This window comes from Arvicola amphibius, chromosome 8 (assembly GCF_903992535.2).
Source record: "Arvicola amphibius chromosome 8, mArvAmp1.2, whole genome shotgun sequence".
NCBI classification, from domain to species: Eukaryota; Metazoa; Chordata; class Mammalia; order Rodentia; family Cricetidae; genus Arvicola; species Arvicola amphibius.
This window is the reverse complement of record NC_052054.1, coordinates 109,473,787-109,498,836: the sequence shown is the minus strand read 5'-3', so window position 1 is coordinate 109,498,836 and position 25,050 is coordinate 109,473,787. Positions and strand designations below refer to the sequence as shown.

At 44.6% G+C, this 25,050-nt stretch overlaps 2 protein-coding genes across 9 annotated transcripts in view; one reads left to right on the top strand and one right to left on the bottom strand.

Annotated features, from left to right (window-relative positions):
• The window catches only part of Rhbdd1 (rhomboid domain containing 1), a 122,585-nt gene that overhangs the window by 36,750 nt on the left and 60,785 nt on the right, over nt 1-25,050 (top strand). For all 8 annotated transcript variants that reach the window (XM_038339776.1, XM_038339779.1, XM_038339777.1 and 5 more), the window contains 2 exons: nt 19,222-19,310; nt 21,156-21,212. In XM_038339776.1, the coding sequence (XP_038195704.1) occupies nt 19,222-19,310; nt 21,156-21,212 (146 nt within the window). The remainder of the gene's footprint in view (nt 1-19,221; nt 19,311-21,155; nt 21,213-25,050) is intronic.
• On the bottom strand, nt 953-1,546 carry LOC119820664 (interferon lambda-2-like). The gene has a single exon (XM_038339182.1). The coding sequence runs from the start codon at nt 1,544-1,546 to the stop codon at nt 953-955; it is 594 nt and encodes a 197-aa protein (XP_038195110.1).

Genomic DNA, 25,050 nt, shown 5'->3' with positions numbered 1-25,050 from the left:
GTCCCCTCACTCCCTCTAAGAACCTTTTTTCTTTTGTTACTGTTCTATGTACATATGCACATGTATTAAATGAGTAAATACAACCTGCTGAGTCCATTAGTGTTGCTGGTGTGTATATGATTTCAAGATTAAAACCACTTGGTATTGGGTAAAAAGGGGGAAATCTCCTTTCAGGTCTTGGTCAGGGTTGGCCTGGAGACTCCCAAGTCAATATAGGTTGTTGCCGCTGCCCTTGGTTGAAGGGTAGTCCCTATTGCTAAAAATACCACATGTTTTAGGCACAGGAGTTGGATGCTTTTGAGCTAGATCTGCCCTAGAAGCCTCCTCCCTGAGATCTAGATTTCACAGTATCAGGAAGTGCTGTGCAAACTGCCCTTCCTGCCCAGCGGGGACACCTGGGAACCCCAATGTTCAGCATAGCTTGATATCCATAAGGTGCAGCTGCCAACCTGTATCTTGGCAATAATTAAAATTGTATAATTAGACTTGATTGCTCAACAGGAGTGAAATTATGCCTGGTACTTAAACCTAGCCCACTACCAGGATCTAGTGAGGCCATGGATCTTAGAGGGAGGATATAACTTCCACCACTTCGCCAGACCACCATAATCCGCTAACTGCTTTCTAATGTTCTGCCCACAGGTAAGGATAGTTCTCATCATTCATATCCAGGAGCTTGTTTTTGCAGCAGAGAGCACTACAGAAAGCTACAGCTGGTCAAAATGCAGGCAAATACAGTAGTTTATTATTTGTGGTTTTTTTTCTTTTCTCAACTTGTATTTGCAGATTGTTTACAAAAGTAGAAAAATAGACATTTTGTGGGGTCTGAGTCTGAGAACCCACTCACATAAATAAGTACTTTTTAAAAAGTCATGAAGGGCTATAAATTAAGGCAGGGGCTTGGTGAGTCCACACAGTGCAGAATTCCAGCAGCTGGCAGGAGGGTCTGAGGTCAGGCACACTGATCTCCCCTGGCCACACACTTCAGGTCCCCGTTGAGCAGGTGGAAGAGGTGGGAAGTGACAGAGACCTCCAGGCAGCCAGGGGTCTCCTTCTCCTTGGCTTCCTGGAGCCTGTGCAGCAGTTGGGAGAGGCGGCGACTTGGGGACCCGGGCTCTGCTGTGGGCTGAGATTGTGTACAGGTCTGCAGCTGGGACTGGATGTAGCGCAGTGTGTGAAGAAGGTGGTGCGGGATGGGGCCCGGGGCTGAGTCAGTCATGTTCTCCAGGACCTCCAGTGTCAGGGCCAGCTTAGCCTGCAGGGCCTTGGGGCGCTCCTGGACCTGCAGCTGCCTTAGGTCCCAGGCCCTGGGGAAGAGGCGGGAGCTGCACTTGACATCTTTCTTGCGCAGCCACTCTTCTATGGCATCCCTGGCCTTCCTGATGGCCTTCAGCTCTTGCGGAAGCAGAGACTCGAACTGGGTTAGGTGGCATTCCTTTGCATCTGATGGGAGCCTGGTGTCCCTGGGCACAGGATGAGCGCGGGTTCCCGTCAGCACCGTGGCCAGCAGCAGCCGGAGGAGCAGGCGGCCCCCAGCTGGCTTCATGCTGCTCTCTGGGGTCTGTGAGGAGATGGGGATTCGAGAGTGCACTCGAGGCTGTCTCCGGGTTCCTCGGTCTTGCTCGGCGTTCCCGTGTGGCTCTCAGCCTGTTGCTGTGTCCCGGCTGAGACGCTAAGTCTTCAGTGCCTTGCCTTCCCAGCTCCATGCTTTTAACCTGGCCTCGTGGGCAGCCCCGGCTGATGTAGGAAAAGCGAAAACAGGGCTGGAGATTGACACCAGCACCAGAGCAGCCCAGACTGGAGAAGCCCGGAGCAGGGCGGGGCCAGAGCAGGTGAGTAGGCGAAAGAGAAAGTGAAAGAGAAAGTGAGAAGGAAACATCACCTGGGGCAAGGTGAGTCAGGAGAGTTCCCACTCACAGCTGGGTACAAGAGCAGGTTCAGGATGTGGGCTCCAGCCCTGGGTAGGTCCTGTGCCACATCCCTCTCTGGAGTGCAGAGAAGACTGAGATCTAGGGAGAAAAATCTCAGTCCTGGGAGAAGAGGCTCTTTTTTATTTTTTGTCTGTGAGGCTGTATAGCGGTGGCTATGGTCACTCTAAATCGTTCCAGTTTATTTTGAGTTCGATACTCAGGCTGGCCTGGTACTTCGTTTTCTTGTCGTTTCAGAATGCTGGCATTACAGATGTGAGCCACGTTGGCTCACTCCCAAGCTGCTCCAAGAGAAAACAGTGTGTGACATGGTGGCGCACATCTTTACTCCCGACACTGGGAAAGCAGAGACAGGCAGGTCTTTGTGAGTTCAAGGTCATCCTGGTCTACTTAGTGAGTTCCAGGACGCGGAGGGGTGTGTAGAGAGACACTGGCTAACAAACACACACACAACAAAAAAACGCACAAAAATAAAACCACCCCACTTTTGTTACATTTATTTATTTGGGCTTGTGGAGGTAGAGGGTACCATTTGGAAACCAGTTCTCTACTTCTACCAAGGGGGGGGGGGGGTCCGCAGGTATCAAACTGGAGTCTGGCAAGCCCTTTGCATGTTGAGCCATCTCTCCCAGCTCCCCAAATTGCTCTGCTTAGGAACAGGGTTGGCCAATCGTTTGTTGGGAGGCAGGCTGACTTGTAAGAAACATCTTCATTTGAAGGTTAGAGAGTTGGCTCAGTGGTTGAGAGCACTGGTTGCTCTTCCAGAGGACCTGGGTTCAATTCCCAGCACCCACATGACAGCCCACAACTGTCGGTAACTCCAGTTCCAGAGGATCTGACGGACTCTTCTGGCCTCAATAGGTCCTGCACACAACAGTGCACAGACTTGTGGGTGAAACATTCATACACATAAAATAAAAATAAATCTTTAAAACAAAACAAAAAAGTCTTCATTTATTCTCTAAGGATCCCTTCAGCCCCTCCTGGTGGTAGACACTGTCTGGGGCATCAGGATAAAGCATTAGAATGGGGACAACAAAAGCCCACGGCAACATAAACCACTTTCTCTGGGCTTTTATTTGTGTTTTAATAAATAAAGCTTGCCTGAAGATCAGAGGACAAAGCAGCCATAGTAGTCAACTATACTGGCCAGGGAGTGGTGGCACACACCTTTAATCCCAGGATCTGGGAGACAGAGGGAGATGGATATCTGTTGGTTCAAGGCCACCCTGGGCTACACTGTATTGTAGAAAAATATTGCAGAAAAAGAGAAACCACTCACACAAAGGTGATCCCAGCAGTTGGGATCACACGCCTTTAATCCCAGCACTCAGGAGGCAGAGGCGATGGATCTCTGCATTCAAGTCGAGCCTGGTCTACAGAGTGAGTTCCAGGTCAGCCAAGGCTACACAGTCAAACCTTATCTCAGAAAACAACAACAACAAAAATGAAACAAAAAGATTATTCAAGTGGACAAGACTGTGGCAGATTTCCATCACGAAAATAAGAAAGGTGGAAAGAGACCTGCATACTGCAGAAATAGACGGTTCACTTGTCGCTCTTACACAGGACCCAAGTTCAGTTTCTGGCACCCACATGGCAGCTCACACCATCTGTAGCCAGTTACAGTGGTGTCAACACACACTCTTCTGAGCTCGCAGGCATCAGGCACTCACATGACATATACTCATAGGTGTAAGAAGGCGTTCATACACAGCAAGCTAAATAAATATGTCTTAAAAAGAAAAGTAGAAAGAAAACTTGAGTAAATAGTATGAACACCAAGATGTCACCCCAGACAGGGAAGAGACAGGGTCATCTTAGAGTGGTCTCTATTTTTGTGGGAGAATGAAGTTTGCTGCTTTAAGATGTCTTACCCTGTTTTAAAAAGTTTAGGCAAATGGTACTCAAACCCGATTTTTTTTTTTTTTTTGAAGAGAAAATCATCACTGAGTTTTTATGGTTCAAAGGGTAGAATGTAATTTTTCAGGACTCTTGGTAAGTGCCTGCTGTGTCACAATTGCTTTTTCCAAACAGGCGCTCAGCCTCCTTCAGTTACACTTGGGGTTTTCTTCAGTGAGTTCTTACCCAGAAGACAGTCCCAGTGTTGGTTGGGAGTTGATGGTTGTGTACCTTTCCAGGGAGGGTTGCCCAGGATAATGTACTTTTGGACTTTGATAAACCAGTTACTCTTACTTACCAGGAGGTATAAATAGATACTGAGTAATTTGAACTCTGGACAGAGGCTTTCTTTCGTCCGTTTTCCTTAAAACAGAGTTGAGGTGTGATGCACCAGGGGTAAAAATACCCAGGACTTGTTAATGAGAGACAGTGTGCACATAGTCTAATCTCAAGCACACACTTTTGCAGTTGCTGAAAATGCTGTTGTCAAACAGTATTTAAAAATTGTCAGAAGTGTGTGTGTGTGTGTGTGTGTGTGTGTTCTAAATGAGTTTTAAATAATTCAGCACCATGTGGGCAACCGAAAATGACTTTATAAACTTACAGTCTACTTTTGCATTACATATACAAGAAGGTACCATGAATTAAAAATGATCGCTCTCCCATCCATCCTGTACCAAGAACCGGCGTGGAGTTGATGGATGTTTGTTGTTGCTGGTTGCATTTTCCCATTAAAGCGCTGCGGTACAATCATTTCAGTAGATGCTGTGTTGTGAAAACGGACAGCTAGGTTCCAGACAGCATGTCTGGTTTGTCTGACAGGATGGCTGACTCCATGGCTGCCTCTCCGCTTCCGTCTGAGCGCTGCAGGTCCTCCGTCTCTGAGTGCACGAAGAGAGTATAAGCTGGGAGATAGCGAAGACAGCACGTTTCATGTGTGTTTATAGGGTTTGGGAAGTGACCGAAAGCCACAGAGAGAGTCGTAGTTCAAGTGGAGAGCACTCGCGTTCAACCACCACATTGCAAGCATTGAGTGTTGCTGCAGTAACTTTAAAGGTTTGCCCTAAGAAATTATACCCCAGTGTCTTTCAGAATACACTGCGTATAACTGCCACCAGGTGTCTGGAGCATGCCAGTCATGGCATGTTTAGCACATAGTGTGTGCAGTGGCACTTCACGTGCTCCAGCACTTGCTCACGTGGACCCCAAGCTATAGCCACCAGGTGGGAGTGCAAGGCTGGGGTGAATGGCAGGTGTTCCTTACCTTATGTGCTCCACACAGTTAAGGGCCTTCTGAGAGCTCGCAGCTTTAATGAGTGGCCTAGCCTCCACTTGATCTGGATTTCCTACATGTTTGCATATAATATAATAGGGTACAGCTAAGACCCCACAGTGAAAAGCGTGGAAAAGGTAATGTTTTCCGAAAATAGTGACAGTGATTAAATCCGCCCTATCAAAGAAGACTTGAAATAGGCATGTGTTGTCATTTTTAGTTTTTTCAACATTTTGTTGAAGAATGCCAATCAGCAGGGTAGATTACATTTTGGAAGTGTTTTGTGGTTCAAAACGTGAGCTCGATGTTGCCAGACTTGAACTATGTGAGCAGTTTTGCGCGTGATCATCCTAAGTGTTGTTTTCTTACTCCTCTGTGTGCAGACGTTAAATTCAAATCATACTTTTCCAGCGGCCTTCAAATCCAGCCAGGCTGCAAAAGGCGCTCTCTTAGCCTCCAAGCATGGATTTACTAGATAAATTCTCTCTTTTCAGTGTTCACAGGCTGACTGCTACACCTATATTTGGGCTTTCAAAGCCCTGGGTTCTGGGCTCAGCAGCTTCTAATTTTAGTTCCTTATCTGTAAAGCGAGACAGTAGTTGTATTTAAGCCATAGTCTGTTGAGAGGCAACGCAGAAAAAGCTGCTGCCATATTAGTATCTATGCGTTGCCATCTATGGGTGTTGGTGAAGTGACCGATGAATGAAGCCCAGAGCAGTCAGACAAAGACAAAGACAAAGACAAAGGTCTTTTCGAGTGGGGCGGTGGCGCACGCCTTCAATCCCAGCACTCCGGAGCCAGAGGCAGGTGGATCTCTGTGAGTTCGAGGCCAACCTGGTCTACAAGAGCTAGTTCCAGGACAGGCTCCAAAACTAAAAAAAAAAAAAAAGGAAAAAACAGACAAACAAAAACCCTTAAATTTGTATCAATATACAAAAATCCATATTAGTGTACAATATTCAAGACTATTAGTTGCTTTTCCAATATGATGTGGTTCAGAGGGTCAAGCAGTTCACACAACACTGGACCTCCACTCCAGTGTCTCCTCTTGGCTCTACCTTAATAGTCATCTGCTGTTAAGTAACAAATATTCTCAGACTACTGGCTGAAAGAAGCACACACTTGTCACATCCGCTTCTGTAGCTCAGGAGCCTGGATGCAGTTTGTCTGGGTGTCTGCTCAGGCTGTTCCGCATGCTGTAACAAAGGTATTAGCCAGCCCTGGTTTCTTCTGGAGGCTTGATTCAGGATGGATTTGCTTCCAGTCCTTAAGGCTGTTAGGAGATTTGCCCCATCATAGGTTGCTGGACTAAGTGTCATTGTCGATTGGAAGCAACTTCTAATTTTCTATCTCTAGAATGGGTCCTAGTATACCAACTCCCTTCAAAGAGGAGTCTGCTAGTGAGGTAGACATTGTAGTCCTAGGGTACATAATTATGAAAGTGACAAGCTTTATTCTGTTGGTTTACAAACAAGTCATGGGTCCCATTCATGGGCAGAGTGTAGGGCTTATCAAGGGTTGAAGACCAGGAACATTTGTGTATAGAGTGAAGGAATGAGGGCCAGGAATAAGGGGACATCTCAAAGTCGGCCTTCTTCCCCTTCACTCTCAGAAGAGCTCTCTCTCTCTCTCTCTGTGTGATGACAAAGATGACTATTAATTCTCTTCACAAGACCATCAGTTCGAGAAATAGTGTACTGGCATCCACTCTGGCTTTATTAACCACAGGACAGACTAGAAGGGCATTAAGTTGTTTCTACTACTGTTAAAAATACTGAAATACCAGGTTGGAGAAACCCATAGGACTGACTGACACTTGCTGCTACTGACCTCTCTTCCAGTAGGCTGATCTCATCACTAGAGTCTTAACGTTATGTATAAAGTGTAGCCATCAGAGGGACCCGATGTAGGTCATGCGCCGGTTCTCTAGCTATCAAGAAGGAAGGTAGGTAAGAGACTCTGTGTTCACTGTGGCCCTCAGGGGGTGAGGTTAACCTTCTTTGATTGACACTGCTCTGATTTGAGCCCATACAGGGGGTTTGATAGATGTCCAATATGGCAGGCTGCATTGCAGAAGCAGATTCTGCTCTAATGGACAGTTTTCATAACTGTGTAGCTGATTGTTCTTCACTGTTGTTCAACATTAACAGATGGACCAATAAAGCTTTTAGGAAGCACAGTATGATATTGATGGTTACTCATGGTATGTGAACCTGACAGTATGCCTAGGTCTCTGACTCATGTAATAATAGGTAGGGCATTTCACTTTTTATTGTCTAACGTTTTATTCATTCTAGATATAACTGTAGCAGAATTTGTTTTTTGCTGAAATTTTAGGATAACTTTATAGTCCAGTTTGCGTCTCAGATTTTTGTTGGATCTGTGTATCCAGGGGCTTCCCTAACTAGCCACCGTCATCATCTTGTCCCATGTGACTTACGTACATGTGAGTAAACTGATTATCATGTTTGCCTTATAGTGGTATTTTATTTGTGTTTTAATAAATAAAACTTGCCTGAAGATCAGAGTGCAGAGCTAAGCCTTGAGAGGCCAGGGAGTGGTAGCACACGCCTTTAATCCCAGGACTCGAGGCCAGCCTGGGCTACACAAGATTGAATCTGTCTAAAAGAGAGAGAGAACTCACACAAAGAAGATCCTAGCACTTGGGATCCCACACCTTTAATCCCAGCACTAGGGAGGTGGAGACAGGAGTGATATGGCTGGGTGGAGAGAGGAATATAAGGCAGGAAGAGACAGGAACTCGCTCCTTTCTATCGGAAGACTTTGTAGAGGTAAGAGCTCTCTAGTGGTTAACTGCTTGGCTTCTCTGATCTTCAGGCAAGCTTTATTTATGAAAACACAAATAATATACCACTGCATTTCCTTGAGGCTATTTTATTTTACATGGATGAGTGTTTGCCTGCATGTTTAAATGTTTGTATGTGTACTGCATGTATGTAGTGTCCATGGAATCAGAAGAGAACATCGGAAGCCCTGGAGCTGGAAGTATAGCTGGTTGCAAGCCACTGTGTAAGTGCTAGAAACTGAACCTGGGTCCTCAACAAAGGCAAAAGCCTTCTTATCCACGGAGCCATCTTTCTAGCCTCTTGTTGGGTTTTTTAAAGCCCAGATAATGTGTAAATCTTTTAAAATAAGTTCATGTTTTCCTACTGGAATTTGCCAAGTTATAACTACTCTCATATAACAACGCAATACATATAAATCAACTTAGCCGGAGGCAATCCCGATGTCATTTCTGTGTGGTAAATTATGAAATGCAGAGTTTTGCCTACCGTTAAAATATTACCTTTACTGGTCTAATATATCAGCTGATACTGAGCCATAGGAATTAGAATTTGGGGTTAAGATAGCAATTTTCAATACATTAGAATCACTGAGGGGAATAAAAACAACACCAAAAATTAGAAATAATCAAAGTCCAAGTAACTTTGAAAGCCTATTCATGAAATTCATAAATGCATCCAGGGCTGGAAATCAACAGATCCAAGAGGCGGACCTGGGAAAGGGAGCCTGCCATACATGTTGCCACATGTACAGTGGCAATGCAGAAGTCATTGCCACAGCCCCACTGTTGAGTCTGTCTCTGTTGCCCCTTCGCCTTGAACTTCCCTTAATGGATGTCGGCCTTTTCCTGCAGCTGTAGCGAACACAGCTACCAAAGGGCCAGTCATTGCTAGTTCTGGAAATACCTTCAAAGGGCTGAGCTCTTGAGAGTATTACGTTTACTTCATTACAGTAGCAAACTCGAAGATCAGGCCATAAACACTCTTACCCCTCTTCCACTTTTTGTTTCCTTTCGGGAGGTGATGGGAAAAGACTCAGGCACGTGGGCTCCAGAAGCGTTTCTGTCTGTAGTGACGGCATATGGCAGAACATTTTCACGTGCCAAGTCGGGTTTCCTCTACTAGAGTGCAGTATGGACGTGATCATGGCCTCATTCAAACGTTCCTCCTCTCCATGTGCACTTCAGTCGTGGGGGAAAGGTTTCTGTCTATCAGCTCCATGTGTTGGAGCTTTACTAGGAATCCCAGGAATTTATGCACGCAAAATTCACATGAGCAATGCTTTGAAAAGAAAAATTTGTGAGATCTCACGATTAAAGGTTATCAATTAAGTAAACATTCAGTAAGCATATTCCAGGTGGTTTTAGAACTGTATACGGTTGTTTTTAGTTGTCATGAAGATTAGTAGGGGAGTTGCCGGCATTTGTTGTAGTGGGGCCAAAGGTATTATGTATTGTACAGCCCGTAGGACAGTCCCCTCAAGAATGGTCCCTTGTGTGCATACATATGCACACTCACACCCCCACACATATGTTTTGCTGAGGGACTAGTAAAGGTGAAACATCTGCTTATAATCATAAGCTGAACCTTATTTGAGCCAAAACCTTAATTGTACTCTTAATGTAAACACAGCAAACATTTTGGGCATAGATTTAATATATAATGACTGTTTTCCAGGGAAAATTGTAAGCTGAATTGTAAATGTAAATTGGATGGAAGTTGTACTTTGCTCTATTTGGTATCAGGAGTTGTTCACTCTCATGTGAAATCATGTCACCACTGGAACACACATGTGATTCTAGAGTCACAGAAAACCACGCTGGAGAACAGCCTGTGTTTGTTATCCCCACTTTGTTTAGATTCCATGCACAGGTGGAAGAGAAGGCTTGTGTCTCCTGTAGTGCTTTGCTGGAACATGGATAATTCATATCGATTATCATGTTACTTTTAATTTTTCTTATTTTTCCAGGGAGGATGTTGTGTTGAGCTGTGTCTGAGTGTATATGTGGAAGGAGTGTTACTTGTAAATTTCTAGATATTTGGGTTATAGGGAGCATTGTCAGTAGCAGCGTTGTACCGTGTTTCAGCTGCAGGGTGATGACAGACAGGCTGACAGCACAGGAAATTCCAGAGTCTTTCAAGGACACAGAGAACCCTGCAGGAACCAGGACAGCAGTCCTAAGGGAAAGCACAGGCCCAGGGCTTTGCTGGCGTTAGCTGGCTACAGTGAGAGGCAAAGGGAACTGGGCCTGCCGAGACCTGGAGTGCCAAAGTGTATGTACCTCCTGCAAATTGCTTGAACATGGGCCGGTGAAGGACTGGGGACGGGCAAGGAGAGGTTAGAAGAGCACACACCAAAGGTCTCCAGGCCTTGCTGGCATTCTAATCTAGCAACACCGAGGAGCTATCAAAGCGTTGGGGGTTAGTTTCGGTTTGCATGGTAGGCCGTCCATTTCTCTCACACTGTAGCCAGCGTCCTGAGCGGAGGACAGGTTGAACTGGCCCAGTGGGAGCGGGAGGCAAGGTTGTGTGGACTCTGGAAATGTCAGATTGGGCCATAGAGGCGATGGCTATGGCTCCTGAGCTCACTATCATTTTACTGCTCTGTCCCAGGAGCGTGTGTGTGTGTGTGTGTGTGTGTGTGTGCGCGCGCGCGCACGCGCGCGCGCGTGTGTCTGTCTGTCTGTCTGTCACAGGCAGTGGCAGATTTATTAACAGGCAGGGTATCTTCTCAGCATTACACATGAAGATGGGGAAAGAGAAACCAAGGATGTCTCTGGCCAGGCGAAGTGTCTGGATAGCACTGAAGGCTGGTTAGCTGAACTCATTGATATTTAGCTTCTGTTAGAGATTCATTTATTTTGCACACAGTTTCACTCGTTCTCACTTGCTTTGCCGCAATGTTCCGTTTTGCTTTGAAGGAGATTGGGAAACAGCACAGATTCTGAAGATAGGTAGAGTACAAACACAGACATTATGGTTTTGGTTTAGAGTGTTGTTTAGAAATGGAGGAACATGTTCTTAGAACCTACCCTGACAGTAACAAAAGTAATTGAAAGATTTATCTACGTTAGTGAGAAACACTTCTTTTTTAGGTGATTTATTTTTATTTTATGTACCTTGAGTGTTTTGCCTGCATGTGTGTCTGTGAGTGATTGGATCCCTTGAAACAGCAACATAGTTGTGAGCTGCCCTGAAGGTGCTGGAAACTGAACCAGAGTTCTCTGGAAGAGCAGCCGTGCTCTTAACCACTGAGCCATCTCTCCAGCCTTGAGAAACACTTCTTAAACAGCGAGCCTTTCTCAGCTTCTCCTACTTTTTCATCTCTTGAAATAACAAAAGTAACAAGATACTATCATAAAACATCTGAAAAATAGGGCAAAGTCATAGCCAACATTGTCTTACTGTTTTCGTGTATTTTCTTTTTGTTTTTATACATGTGTGTTTATGTATATATGATATGTTACATGGTACACATAAAAAAATACATCGGTATACAGATATTCTAAGAGTGGGATTAAATGGAGCTGGGAGTAGTAATTTGAGTCATTCTTTAATTTCCAATTTGCCAACCAGCATCTGGTAAATCCTAAACATCTGTGTTTAGTTGCCTTACAGGCACCTCGATGAGCATATTAAAGCCGAGCTCTCCTGTGGCCCCACATCCTCCCGTTTGTTTTTCTAGTATTCCTCATCTCCGTTAGGGTCCATCAGTCATTAGCTCACAGCTCGGAAACTGATGCCTCCTTTTCCTCCCTTTCTACACCGAATCCACCAGCAAGTGCTTTCATTCTGCCTGCAAAGCAGGACCAAAGCAACTTGAGGAGAAAACTTTATTTGGCTTACATATCTTGAGTCACAGTCCACTGAGGGAAGCCAAAGAGAAACTCAAACCAGGCCTGAACCTGTAGGCAGGAGCTGATGCAGCAGCCATAGAGAGCGCTGCTTACTGTCTATCTCCTCGTGCCTTGCTCAGACTGCTTTCTTTCAGAACCCTGACCAGCAGCCCATTGTGGGTGGACCCCTATCAACCACTAATTTAAAAATGCCCTACAGGCGTGCCAGCAGCCCAGTCTCAGGGAGGCATTTGTTCAAAAGCTAGCCAGTGTGCCTCCCGAGTGTGCCAGCTTCAAATCTTACAGTCCCTTTAAATGACACTTGAGGAATCAACCCACACCACTCCATGGAGAGTAAACTGCTTTCTTACACTTACAACGTACAGTATCTGTGTCTGTCTGTCTTTCTGCCCTTCCATTTGTCTTCCTGTTTGCCTCAGTGGATTATAAGCTTCAGGAAGCAGGCACTATGTTGTCTTGTTTATATGGTTATCAGTCAATAAATATTTGAGTAAATGAATCATTTCTTATTGACTCAGCTTCAGAAATCCTGTGCCTGGCATAGGCTGGTGGAATTGACAGCCAGGGAGTTGTCAGCATCATCTTTGCTTTTAGAATGACTTTTCTACCTTTGCAGGACCATTATTATTATTATTATTATTATCATTATCATTATCATTATTATTATACTAAAGTTTTGTTATGATGATTTTGTGCACATATATTGTCTTAGGGTTTCTGTTGCTGTGAAGAGACATTTTGACCATGACAACTCTTTAAAGGAAAACACTTATTTGAGGCTAGCTTGCAAGTTCAGAGGTTTAGTCCATTATTATCAAGACAGGAAGCATGACACTCAGACATGCATGGTCCTGGAGAAGGAACCAAGAATTCTATATCTGTATCCACAGGCAACAGGAAGAGACAGAGGCAGTGGACCTGGCTTGAGCTTCTAAAACCTCAAAGCCCGCCTCCAGTAACACACTTCCTCTAACAAGGCCACACCTCCTAATAGTGCCATTCCCTAAAGACCAAGCATTCACATGTATGAGTCTATAGGGGCCGTTCCTATACAAACTATAATATGTTATCCCTGTCCTCATTATGACCTTATTTTTCCTTTCATCCCCTTCATGTTCCCCTCCCCTCTCCCAAAGACCTTCCCCTCTGCTTTCCCTAATTTCTATGCAGATCTCATTTGGTAAGCCCCAAGTAGAAGTCCTTAGTAGTAGTCTGTTGCCAGTCCCATATCTGCAGTTGGCATCATGTTAAATAAAACAAAATAGATGGCACAGGTATATAGTTCCTGCCTTTACAGAGTACCAAGAAGGAGCTACCATACCTGTGATGCCAGTGGCTGTGATGCCAGTGGCGGTGATGCCAGTGGCGGTGATGTCAGTGGCTGTGATGTCATTGGCGGTGATGCCAGTGACTGTGATGTCAGTGGCTGTGATGTCAGTGGTGGTGATGTCAGTGGCGGTGATGTCAGTGACTGTGATGTCAGTGGCTGTGATGTCAGTGACTGTGATGTCAGTGGCTGTGATGTCAGTGACTGTGATGTCAGTGGCTGTGATGTCAGTGGCGGTGATGCCAGTGACTGTGATGTCAGTGGCTGTGATGACAGTGGCGGTGATGCCAGTGACTGTGATGTCAGTGACTGTGATGACAGTGGCAGTGATGTCAGTGACTGTGATGTCAGTGGCTGTGATGTCAGTGGTGGTGATGTCAGTGGCGATGATGTCAGTGGCTGTGATGACAGTGGTGGTGATGTCAGTGGCGGTGATGTCAATGACGGTGATGTCAGTGGCGGTGATGTCAGTGGCTGTGATGTCAGTGGTGGTGATGTCAGTGGCGATGATGTCAGTGGCTGTGATGATGGTGATGTCAGTGATGGTGATGTCAGTGGCTGTGATGTCAGTGGCGGTGATGTCAGTGGTGGTGATGTCAGTGGCGATGATGTCAGTGGCTGTGATGACAGTGGCTGTGATGTCAGTGGCTGTGATGTCAGTGGTGGTGATGCCAGTGGCTGTGATGTCAGTGGCGGTGATGTCAGTGGCTGTGATGTCAGTGGCGGTGATGATGGTGATGTCAGTGATGGTGATGTCAGTGGCTGTGATGTCAGTGGCGGTGATGCCAGTGACTGTGATGTCAGTGGCGGTGATGTCAGTGGCGATGATGTCAGTGGCAGTGGGGAGGCATGGTAAAACTGTTTACAGACTCAGTCTTTCCCGCATTTCATGGCCAAAAATACATGCTGGTTGAGTAGCCAGGGAGGACATCAAGAGCAGAAAATAGGCCATTTAGGGACATTTCATCTTGGGAAGAAACAGGAAAATACTCCACTGTGGCATTAATATTCAGAACTGTCAGAAACGCTCTGCCACGCACCCCGCACTGCTAACTCGAGACTATTTATTCAGTTCCCTAAGCCCCAGAGCTTCTGATCAGCTCAGTCCCCAACTGGTGTTAATAGCTTTTACAGGAGGAAATTATGGCAAGTATTCAGGCCCCTTCCTAACATCTTCCCCTATCATGTCCAACACTGTGTCTCTATCAAGCCCTGTCCTTAATGAGGTCATCGGCTCTGCTCACACATTGTCTGTAGTAATGCACTGCCTGCTTTCTGAGCCATGCTTGAGAGGACTCGCTCTTCATCCACGGGGGGAATTAGCCGTTTAGCAGAGGAGGACCTTTCTAGCTGGACAGCTTTCAATCCCAGTTTCAGATTTGGATCCTTTAACAGTGGCATGAAACAGGAATATTTTACATAACAAGTTAACTCACCCTTACAAATGTCCTCTTAAAGGGTGACAGTCAGTTTATGGTGATTCCCTCCAGAGGAAAGAACTTGTTGGTTTTAATGATCTCTGCACACCGTTTACAAAACTGACCTTTACAGTGTCTCCGTTTTTCTCAGAAGTTGCCCTTCCACCATTGTGATTCTAGGGAGCCATATGTGGTAGCATTGATTTTAATTTTTTATCTTTAATTTTTTGTTTTTTCCCTCACATGCCCATGTAAATATGTGTCAGCAAGTAAACGACAGCTACAGATCTCCAAAACTGGTCATGCCAGGAGTTTTTTTAACTATAGAAACACATGAAGGGACATCTATCAAAAAGCATAGCAAATTGTAAGTGGGTTAAGTAACTCCCATGTGAAACGCGAATGATGGCGGTGTTGTGAGCACGTGTCCAGCATAAAGAGACGGCTTTAAAAGCTGGGAGGAAAGACAGATCGTATATGGAGGAGGTGATTGCCTCTGTTTCCTAACAGCAGCAGTGGATCCTATACCTGACATCAAACAGATAGCTAAAATAAAGACCCTTTAGAACACCCAGACACTAAGAAGATTTTTTTCCTTTTTAGACAATAGCTGAAAAAATCTCTAAAGGTTACATTTTAACAAGAAGAAAACTGACCCCAGAAATGGATGATAACATTGCAGAAACAATGACAAAATAAATAATTTGGACAATGAATAAACTCAAATACTTTGCATAAGTGACTGCCTTTTGCAGTAATTTGATTACTAAAGAATGGTTTTGGTCACTATTGTTTTGTTTATTTTTGAGACAAGGTCTCACTCTGTAGCCTAGAATGGTATGAGACTCACTGCTCTGGAACTTGTGGCCATCCTCCTGTGTGTGGCCCCCAGATTTTGAGATTGAGGCACTACCCTAGTGTAACAGTGTTTCCCCACAACCACCTTGTTCTGTACAACCACCGTGGCAGGAGGCTAGTCTCTGAGATGCTTCTGCTGTAATCAGTGGCTTTCATGCCAGGTTGTTGATGTCAATATCCGCATATAGCTGAAAACAAATAGCTAGCCTTGAGATCAAAGTTTCTGTTGAACATTTACAGTTATAGTCACTGTGATGGTTTGTACTGGTTGACACACTGACAAGATCTTGTCTCTGAACCCTCATGCCTGTGAGAGACTGTGTAGATTCAGTTAGCCTTTGGGAATGCCTGTGATAGACTGTCTAGGTCAGGTTAATTCAGATAGAAGAACTCTCCTTAACTGGGCTGGAGTCTTGAAGTGAATCAAACAGAAGGGAGCTAGGTAGGCACCAGCATTCATTCCTGTCAGCTCTTGACTGTGGATACATCGCAGCCAACTGCTTCACACTGTCCCCGTGATTTCCAAAGTCATGCTGGACTGTACCCTCAACTAAGACAGCAAAATAAGTCCTTCCTTTTTTCAGTTATTTTTGTCCTGTTTTTTTTTTTCACAGTAATAGAAAAAGTGACTACTATAGAAACCGATACTGAGAGGTGGATCCATTGCTATGCTAAGTCAGACCATGTGTTTCCCAGAAACTTGCCTGAAGGAGGACTGAGGAAGATTTTGGCTTTGGGGTTAGAAAAAGCCTTGGGCACTGTAAGCAGAACTTAACAGACCATTTTGGTGGGTGCTTAAAATACAAGAATGCTGAAGAGAAATGTGTGCAGTGGAGACCCAGCCTAGGAGGTTTCGAAGGGAGCAAAGATGCTGTTTGGACTGGCTTGAGGCCATTTTGGGATACTCAGTAGTGTCCTTCCCATGTTCTGAGATCACAGCAGTGATGGGAACGCGTGCCCTGTGCCACTGTGTCTTGGAAGTGTGACACTCGTTTTTATTTTATGGAGACAAGAAGTTGCCTGGAGTCTCAGTGTTGGAATCAAAAGCCTATGCAGACTTTCCGAGTGGGGCAGAATATATTCTATAGTACTAAATGACCTAAGGGAACAAGACGAGGGCGGCTTTGATTTAAAAATAATGCGTTTGAGTGTCAAGTTGACAAGGATCAGAACTGTGATGGATTAATACTGATTATCAACTTGCCAGGGTCTAGACCCAACCAGGAGACAAGCCTGCTTGTGAAGGATTATCTAGATAGACAGACAAAGACCCCATTCCACTCCTGACTGGATACAGTGTGACCAGTCACCTCGAGCTCCTGCTCTCATGAGGCTGTTCTCTCAAGGGATGTACAGAAATCAAGCCTTCCATTCCTCCTTTAAGTTACTTTAGTAAGATATTTTGTCTTAGTACTGAGGACAGTTACTAAGACAGTCATAACACTCTGCGTTTTCTAATAGGGCAGATACATTTGAAAGTTGTCTTGTCATCCCTCCAAAGTCCAAGGCTTCCTTCTGTGCCTAAAGGTGATTCCTAGCTCAGTCTCCTACATTGAGGCTCCTGTATCTTCGAGGAAAACAAGGCATTCTAGTGAATGGTTACCAGCTGCCAGGAAGAGCCATGGTACTCTTTAAAACAAGCTGTCCTTCCTTTTCTGTGGGGAGCTTTCCCCTTTTTCTGTAGGGAGCTTCTCCACTTTTGTGCGTGATGTGAGATACCTAGTTTTGATCAAGATCATATCTTTTCTTTTTATTTTAAAAGGGAACACTTCTTCTGAGCATAGATGAAGTAATAAAAATAGCTGATTTTCTTGTGGTAGGAGCTTTGTGCCACTGTTCAGGGTGGGAGTAGGATGCGCTGTGTTCCCCTTTGCTATTTTAATTATATCAGAGCAATTAGATTATAACTCACACTTCTGAAACCCCATTATAAAGATAAGGAATTTATTTTGCTGTATAATGCTCCAAACTGTAAATGAGATTTCAGATTAATTGTCTAATAGGTTGGATTTTAAATGGAAACTCTTTCCATTTTATTTTGTGTCTGTTTGATTCACCGTGAAGCTTGGTTTCAAAGGTTTCAGAATTACTGATTGTTTAAAAATGAAGTTCTTTGTAGTTAAACTGAAGTCAATTTCTTTTTAAATCAAAGCTTTTTTTTTTCCTTTAAACTATCACTTTCTCACTTCTAGGTGGAGTTGTTTGTGTTGTTATTGTTGTTGATGATGGTGGTTGAATAGAGAATAAAATAAGAACATAAACATGGGACAGGAGAGGGGACATCATAATAAAAAGCCCAGCTCCTCCTGTCCTTCCCATAACATGGAAAACACTGAACCAATTCCGTATTTTTATTATCAGGTTATAAATTCCACGTGGCAGATCTTTGATGAGAACTGTAGTCTTCTCAGCCAATGGGTATAGCTGGGTATGTGGTACAGTGAGGTAGAGGAACAGCCCTGCGGGCAGGCAGCCGAGGAGGGAGTTCTTGGTTTCTGATAGAGGGTACAGTTAAACTTGGACTCCAGGCCACAGAGAGGGTGTGAATGTGTGGAGATGCGTGTGGTGGGTCCTGGCGCTAAAGGGAAAAGATGAAAGAAGCAGGAAGTGGAGTCACATGCATGCTTCGTGTTCTGTAAGTAAACCAGTAGAGGTCAGAGGGGTCACACAGCTTGCACTCTGGCTGAATACTACTTGTGGGAGTCATTGGAGCAGAAGCTCCAGGTGGCACATTAGCTGGTTTGCTTTTGCTCATTCAACCTGCACTCATCTGGTGCTCACGTTGTATCCAGTGCTGGACTTTTCCAAATACTTCAGTCAGGAGCCCATAAGGACTTGCATAGCTGGGGTGGGAAGGGGTACAAAAGCTACACTGGGCATGACAAACCTCACAAGCTGGAGCTTACCCACTGTGTGGAAATGAGACCAGAGAACAAGGCCAGTTTAGGGTAAAGGGGTATGTGTGCATTCGTGTGTGTTTACATGATGCCTGCCGCTGACGGTCCATCAGATACTCGAGGTGAGGGACTTGGCTATCTTAGTGGTAAAATGTGCGGCTCAGTAAATCCCTAGTTATTCTTAAACTTGGGCCGTGTGAACTCCACAGACATAGTCCTCAGCCCACAACCAACCTGGAAGTACCACAGACCTCTAGAAATACTGCTGTCTTAATAGATATGTGCATCTGAAAACACGTTTTACAAGTGATTGCCAGACTTCCGCAGAAAGTCTGGAAGAGTAGACCCATTCAACACACAACCCATCTTCTAAGCTTGAAGTCTCTTAACTGTTGTTTTTGCTGAGTGACCCAGAGGTCTTTATAGAAAACAAACGGAGGAGGCAGGGCTTGGGACATCTGGCCTGAGTTTGGGTGGCTGATTGTTCTACTAGTCAGTCATGAATAAACACGCAGCTGTCTGCTATGCCATGAACATGGCTAGACACTGGCCCTCACAATGGCTGGGCTGTCCAGATTGAATTCTGAGCAGACAACTCTGACTCCATTGATATTTTATGATGATCAGAGGTCCAGGGACGAAATGGAAGTAATTTAATGGCTTGTCGTCACCGAAGACGTCCACTGTGGAGGAGCAAGCAGATTTGTTTCAGTTAAGGAAGGATGATGCGTTTTAAATGTGTGAGTGTTATTATTCATCTTCCTGGTTTGGGCTTTTGTTTTTAAGGTAGGAAATGTTGTTCTTTGGACCGAGTGAAACACTACTCAGCATAAAAGGCTCACTGTGGAACAAAGCGTGCAGACTGTGACTAATTGGCACGCGCTGGGCTAATGAGAAGACAGAATGTCTCTAATCAGCAACAGAACAAACACTCAAAAGGGTCCCTTTCTCTCCTAGGACGTCCTTCGCGGGGCACCTGGCTGGCATCCTTGTTGGACTGATGTACACTCAGGGGCCTCTGAAGAAAATCATGGAGACATGTGCAGGTACAGAATGAGACACTTGACCTGGCAGCAGTTAGAGGTTCATGTTCATGTGCACAGGAGCAGCCCCAAGATACCTCATGGTTCACTTTAGAAATGTCCTGATAGACTTAGAGTTCTCTTTAAACCGAGAGGTAACGAGACCCCAATCACAGGCCCTCATGTTGCTCCACAAAGGAGACTCCACATCAAAATTTCAGTTCTGAGGTGTTCTTAAGGAACAAATGCTGGTATAGACTTTTACCCTCAGACCTAATGTGTTCACAGAAAACTGCAATTTTCCTCAAAACGTGAGTTTATAATAATGTGTTTTTCTATTAAGTTCCTCAAAATTAATAGACAGGTCTGGCAAGGTTAACAGAAGGAAATCAAACCTGGACTGGAGTACAGGGCCAGAAATTTGAAGAGTTCAGGTCCTCCGTGGGTAAAATATTATATTCTCGGGACGCCCAGCCACGTAATTTATCTCTTGAGGTTTGGTCCCTGTTTTTATTTTCTTTGCTTTTTTTCCCTTTGTTCCCCCCCCTCTATATTGATGTTCAATGAAAATGTTTTATTTAGTAGTGAATGCATGTAGACCCTTTAATATAAAATACTGTACTGATTTTGACTTTGTAAGGCAGCTATTTTGCAAACACTTGTTTTATAGACGGTGCACATTCTAATATTTCATCTTTTATTCATGGGAAATCTTCTGAGACTATTTTACCTTTTTTGTGAACCATAAATAATTTGTTTTCACAGTGTGTGCCGATGACTGTTGTTCTCGAGAACCATATAATATTCATGGTGTTTGAAAGCTTTCTGGGCCCTGTTCCGCTGCCTTTATTGGCAGGTTGTTTTCACTTTGGGCTAATTTTTACAGGCTGTGCTGCGTCTACGCAGAGTCCCATTTCTGCTCGTTCCCCCATCCTCTAGCCTGTGTGCGCTTGGAGGAGGCAACAGGAGCCATCTTCACCCGCAGTGCCCCGCTCTGCCACATTCTCAGCCTGGCTGCACAGCGCCTGCCCTGGTACTGACTGCTGAGAAAGGGCAGTGCCTCATCCTGATCCACGACCCTATGCCTTAAGATTTAATGGATCTTAAGGCGGATGAACTAAAAAATCTAGACACTTGATTGGTTTAATTTTCAAAAAGGATTTTCTCCACAATGATAACATTTAAACCTTCCTTAAGACCATTGCTGTTTTCTGTGCAGACATTTTTATATCAGTTTCTTCTTTAAGTGCCACAGAAGAAAATTAAGTTGAGAAGCAGCCTGCAGACTGCGTTCTGATGAGAGCAGAGAAAGACGTAATGGCCTAGAACGGAAATGACACAGGAACTTGTAGAAAACAGCCAGGAATGTGGATTCTGCTGCTTCGTGGATCATCCGGGGAGTGTGCCTGGGTCTCTTTCCATCTGGTTCACCTGTGCCAGAGGAAGTCGCTTAGGAAAGATAGAGAACATGGCTCTCCTAGTATCCTTGTTGGGAGAAGGCTTTTTTTCCCCCATCACAGCCTATCTGTTTTTTACAGTGACTTCAGAGCCCAAGCCTGGTGCCCTGTGAAGCAAAAATCACCTGAAGTCACCTAGAACCTTTAAGGAACCACAGTGCATGTAAATTAGGTTTCACTGACACCTATCTACACATACACACACACACACAGACACGCGCACACACACACATGCGCACACACACTGTTCCCTAAAAGGTTGGCTCCAAACAAATGAAGTTTGTTCTAACAGTTGTTTAGAAATGATTTAAGGTGACCCCGGGCTTTCTCATGAAGAACTGTGTGATTGCTGGAAAGATTAGCTGTTCAAACCTACGACCGCTGTTAACGTCTTGGTTTTCTTTGTGTTTAGGTGTGTTTTCCCCCAATGTTGGGTACCCAGGACAACAGTACTACTTCAATAGTGCAGGTAAGTTCATGGCATCTAATACAGTTTCACTTGTTTTAAACACGGAAGAGTTCAGGAGCATGGAGATACTTTAAGATGGCATTAGTTTGGGATCTCCTCGCACGGCACACAGTTGTACATGGGCTTTCCCTGGAAGCCAAACGGGCAGGGGTAAGCTAGGGTGCATCAGGTGGGCTGTTAGGAAAGATGGTAACACCAGCATTAAACAATTGTCTAATTGGTGCAAGGCCTCTCATGTACAGTAAGGTACATATTACCCCAAGAAACCCAAGACTTTCATTGACGGGGTGTTTGGATTGGTCCCAGGGATACAATTTCACACTGTCTATCCCATCCACACATTCAGCGAGGCTTTAACTTGCCCTAATATACTAAGAGTCTGTGGCAGCACATAGCATTGCATTGGCCAGAGACAGGAACATAGTAATAATTGTGTGCGTGTGTCTTGTAAAGCCAGTAAAATTGGGTGATGATCTACCCTGGCTCGTGAAGGTCTTGTCTCCAGACACAGTCAGATTAAGCTTGTAGCCTCTTAATACTATTAAGGTGCATACATGGTAGTATTTAGGTCTTTTGAGTGAGTGGTACAGAAAAAGGTGCTGGGTGTCTTAATGCAACAGACTGGACATGTCCCCCTTTAGATGTTTGTCTTGAAATCCTAGCTCCTATCATGACAGTATTTAGAATTGGGGCCTTTGGTATGAAATCAAATCACCATAAGGTAACATCCACGTTAGTGCCCACATGAGAAGGACTCCAAGAACCCCTGGTCTCCTGACGTTTGAGTACAGTTGGTGCCAGTCAACAGCCAAAAGAGAATACTCACGAGACCTGGAGCTGACATCCTAACTTGGACAACTGGAACTTGTATCCACGGCATGCACGTTACAGTCATAGTTGTTACCAATGGCCAGAGATTCCATGTGAGGCTGGCAGCCTTTGTATGACGTGTCACATGGCTAATGTTTTAGACACTAAAGGCTTTATTGTCTATTTGGCTCTGTTCTAGCTAGCCGGCCCTTTCTTACATCATGAGAACAAGCAGCGAGAATTCATAGATATGGGACAATGACTGTGTGAGCAAATGTCTTATGGAAATACCATGTGTCAGCTTCAGACCAGAGGTCATAGTTCTGTTGCTTTGGTTTGCTTTTGAATTCTGGCTTACCTAGACCTCTAACAAGTACAAAGAATTGTTAATATATATCTGATACTGATCTTGATTGTCAGTCTGACTAAATTGAGAGTTGCCTAAAAAAATCAATAAAGGGCTTATCTGGGCATGTCTGTGAGATAATTTCCATAGTCCATTAACTGGAGGGCCATGACCTTCCTTGGATGTGGGTGATAATATCCAGTAGGCTAAAGCCCCCCTGAAATAAAGAGGAAGAAGAATGAAGCCTACTCACTAGAATGGGCATCAGACATTTTCTCTCTCTCTGTCTCTCTCTCTTTCTTTCTCTTTGTCTGCCTATCTCTGTCTGCATCCTGACCTCCATGAAGTAAGCATTTTAGCTCCACTGCTCCCCTCTGCACTGATGGCTCTTCCTTACCACAGACCCATAGTGACAGGGGCACATAGACATGGTCTGAAACCCTGAGTCAAAACAACTCCTCTGTCCTGCAAAGGTGCTCTCTCGGGCGTTTGCCACAGTGACAAAAAAGCTAATACCGTGTGCATGTAATGTATATACATATACACACATATTCACATGCATTTGTACATGTGTATCACTTTGGGTTTATTCTCCCATATAACTATACAAAGTTTTTTTTTGGTGGGGATTGGTTTTCAAGACAGGTTTTCTCTGTGTAGCTTAGAAACCTGTGCTGAAACTCTCTCTGTAGACCATGCTGGCCTTGAACTCACAGAGATCTGCCTGCCTCTGCCTCCCAAGTGCAGCCACCACCCTTCCCCCATACAACATACAATGTTACTAAGTCACAGACTGTTATCCATCAGTACTTGGTGAAGATCACATTGCAGAGTGCTGTTATGGACACTATAAGAAAAAAACAGCAGTCCCTCTCTTAGAGAGTCTATAGGAGGAGCAGGTATGTTTATTTAGAGGTGGTTATATAAGGGTGGATATGTAGGAATGGGTGTTTAAAGGTGGTTATATAGGAATGAGTATATAGAGGTGGGTATATAGGCATGGGTATATAGAGGTGGGTATATAGAGGTGGGTATATAGAGGTGGGTATATAGGCATGGTTATATAGAGGTGGGTATATAGAGGCGGGTATATAGAGGTGGGTATATAGGAATGGGTATATAGAGGTGGGTGTATAGGAATGAGTATATAGAGATGAGTATATAGAGGTGGGTATATAGGCATGGGTATATAGAGGTGGGGTATATAGAAATGGGTATATAGAGGTGGGTATATAGAAATGAGTGTATAGATATGGGTATATAGAGGTGAGTATATAGGCATGGGTATATAGAGGTAGGTATATAGGAATGGGTGTATTGAGATGGGTATATAGGCATGGGTATATAGAGGTGGGTATATTGGAATGGGTATATAGAGGTGGGTATATAGAAATGAGTGTATAGATATGGCTATATAGAGGTGAGTATATAGGCATGGGTATATAGAGGTGGGTATATAGGAATGGGTATATAGAGATGGGTATATAGACATGGGTATATAGAGGTGGGTATATAGGAATGGGTGTATAGAGATGGGTATATAGGCATGGGTATATAGAGGTAGGCATATAGAGGTGGGTATATAGAGGTAGGCATATAGAGGTGGGTATATAGAGGTGGGCATATAGAGGTGGGTATATAGGAATGGGTATATAGAGGTAGCTATATAGAGGTAGGTGTATAGGGGTGAGTATATTTGAGAAGATGAAACAAAAGAGCCCATGACACTAATTAGATGATAATAAAAGCTGAGCCATGATGTCATGTGAGTGGATAGCTAGTAATCCTAGCATTTGTTGACTTTTTACGTACTCCTGATGGTCAGGTTCCACCTGCAGCTCTTCTCTGGGAGACATCCACACGCAGGGAACCTGCTCCACCCTGCTCTACTCTCCTCACTGCCCCGCAGCCTGGAGAGTGCCTTTATCATTTTTTTTTTCCTAAAGGTTCAGAATTTTTGTCTGAGAATGGTTTTCTCTACTCTGCTCTAAATTTCCACAGAGGGGCTCACCCATTCCCTTCTGTTCCTTCTAAGCAGAAGTCCAGTCAGGAGTGTTGACGTGGAGGCGAGGTCAGTGATCTGGGAAGGAGGAAGAGGGTAGCAATCCGTGAGGCTGTCCAGAGGAGGTGGAGTGGTGGGCATGACAGGTGACTAGGAGTTAAGGAATGTAGTTATATAGAGAGAGGACTTCCCAGGGAGGCGAGGCAGAATCAAATGTGGCCTGTTGGCGACTGTCCAGAATGTGCTAGGAAGGACCTTAAGGATTAAATCCATAGTATAATACTCTTAGAAGTAACGGGGTTCCATGTACTTCATAGCTCTCAAGCCATGGCTCATGACTGTCATCAATCCTGGTTTATGTCATGTATGAGTAACCTGAATAGCCTGAAATTCACCCAGGTAATGAAGTCAGAAGGGGAAGACTGGGATCCCCAACACACACACACACACACACACACACACACACACACACTCATACACACACAAACACACACACAAAATCTCAGGTGATGGGACCAAGAGTAAAAGCTATGGCATCATATGACTGGGACCTTGGGCTTGGGGATCACAGACTTCTTTCTCTGCCTCAAGAAGGTGCTTTGAGTGTGAGGTTTTCACCTTTGCTTGGTCTGGGTAGGGTGATGAGTGTCATCTGAACTGAGATGGTGCGATTGGCCTGC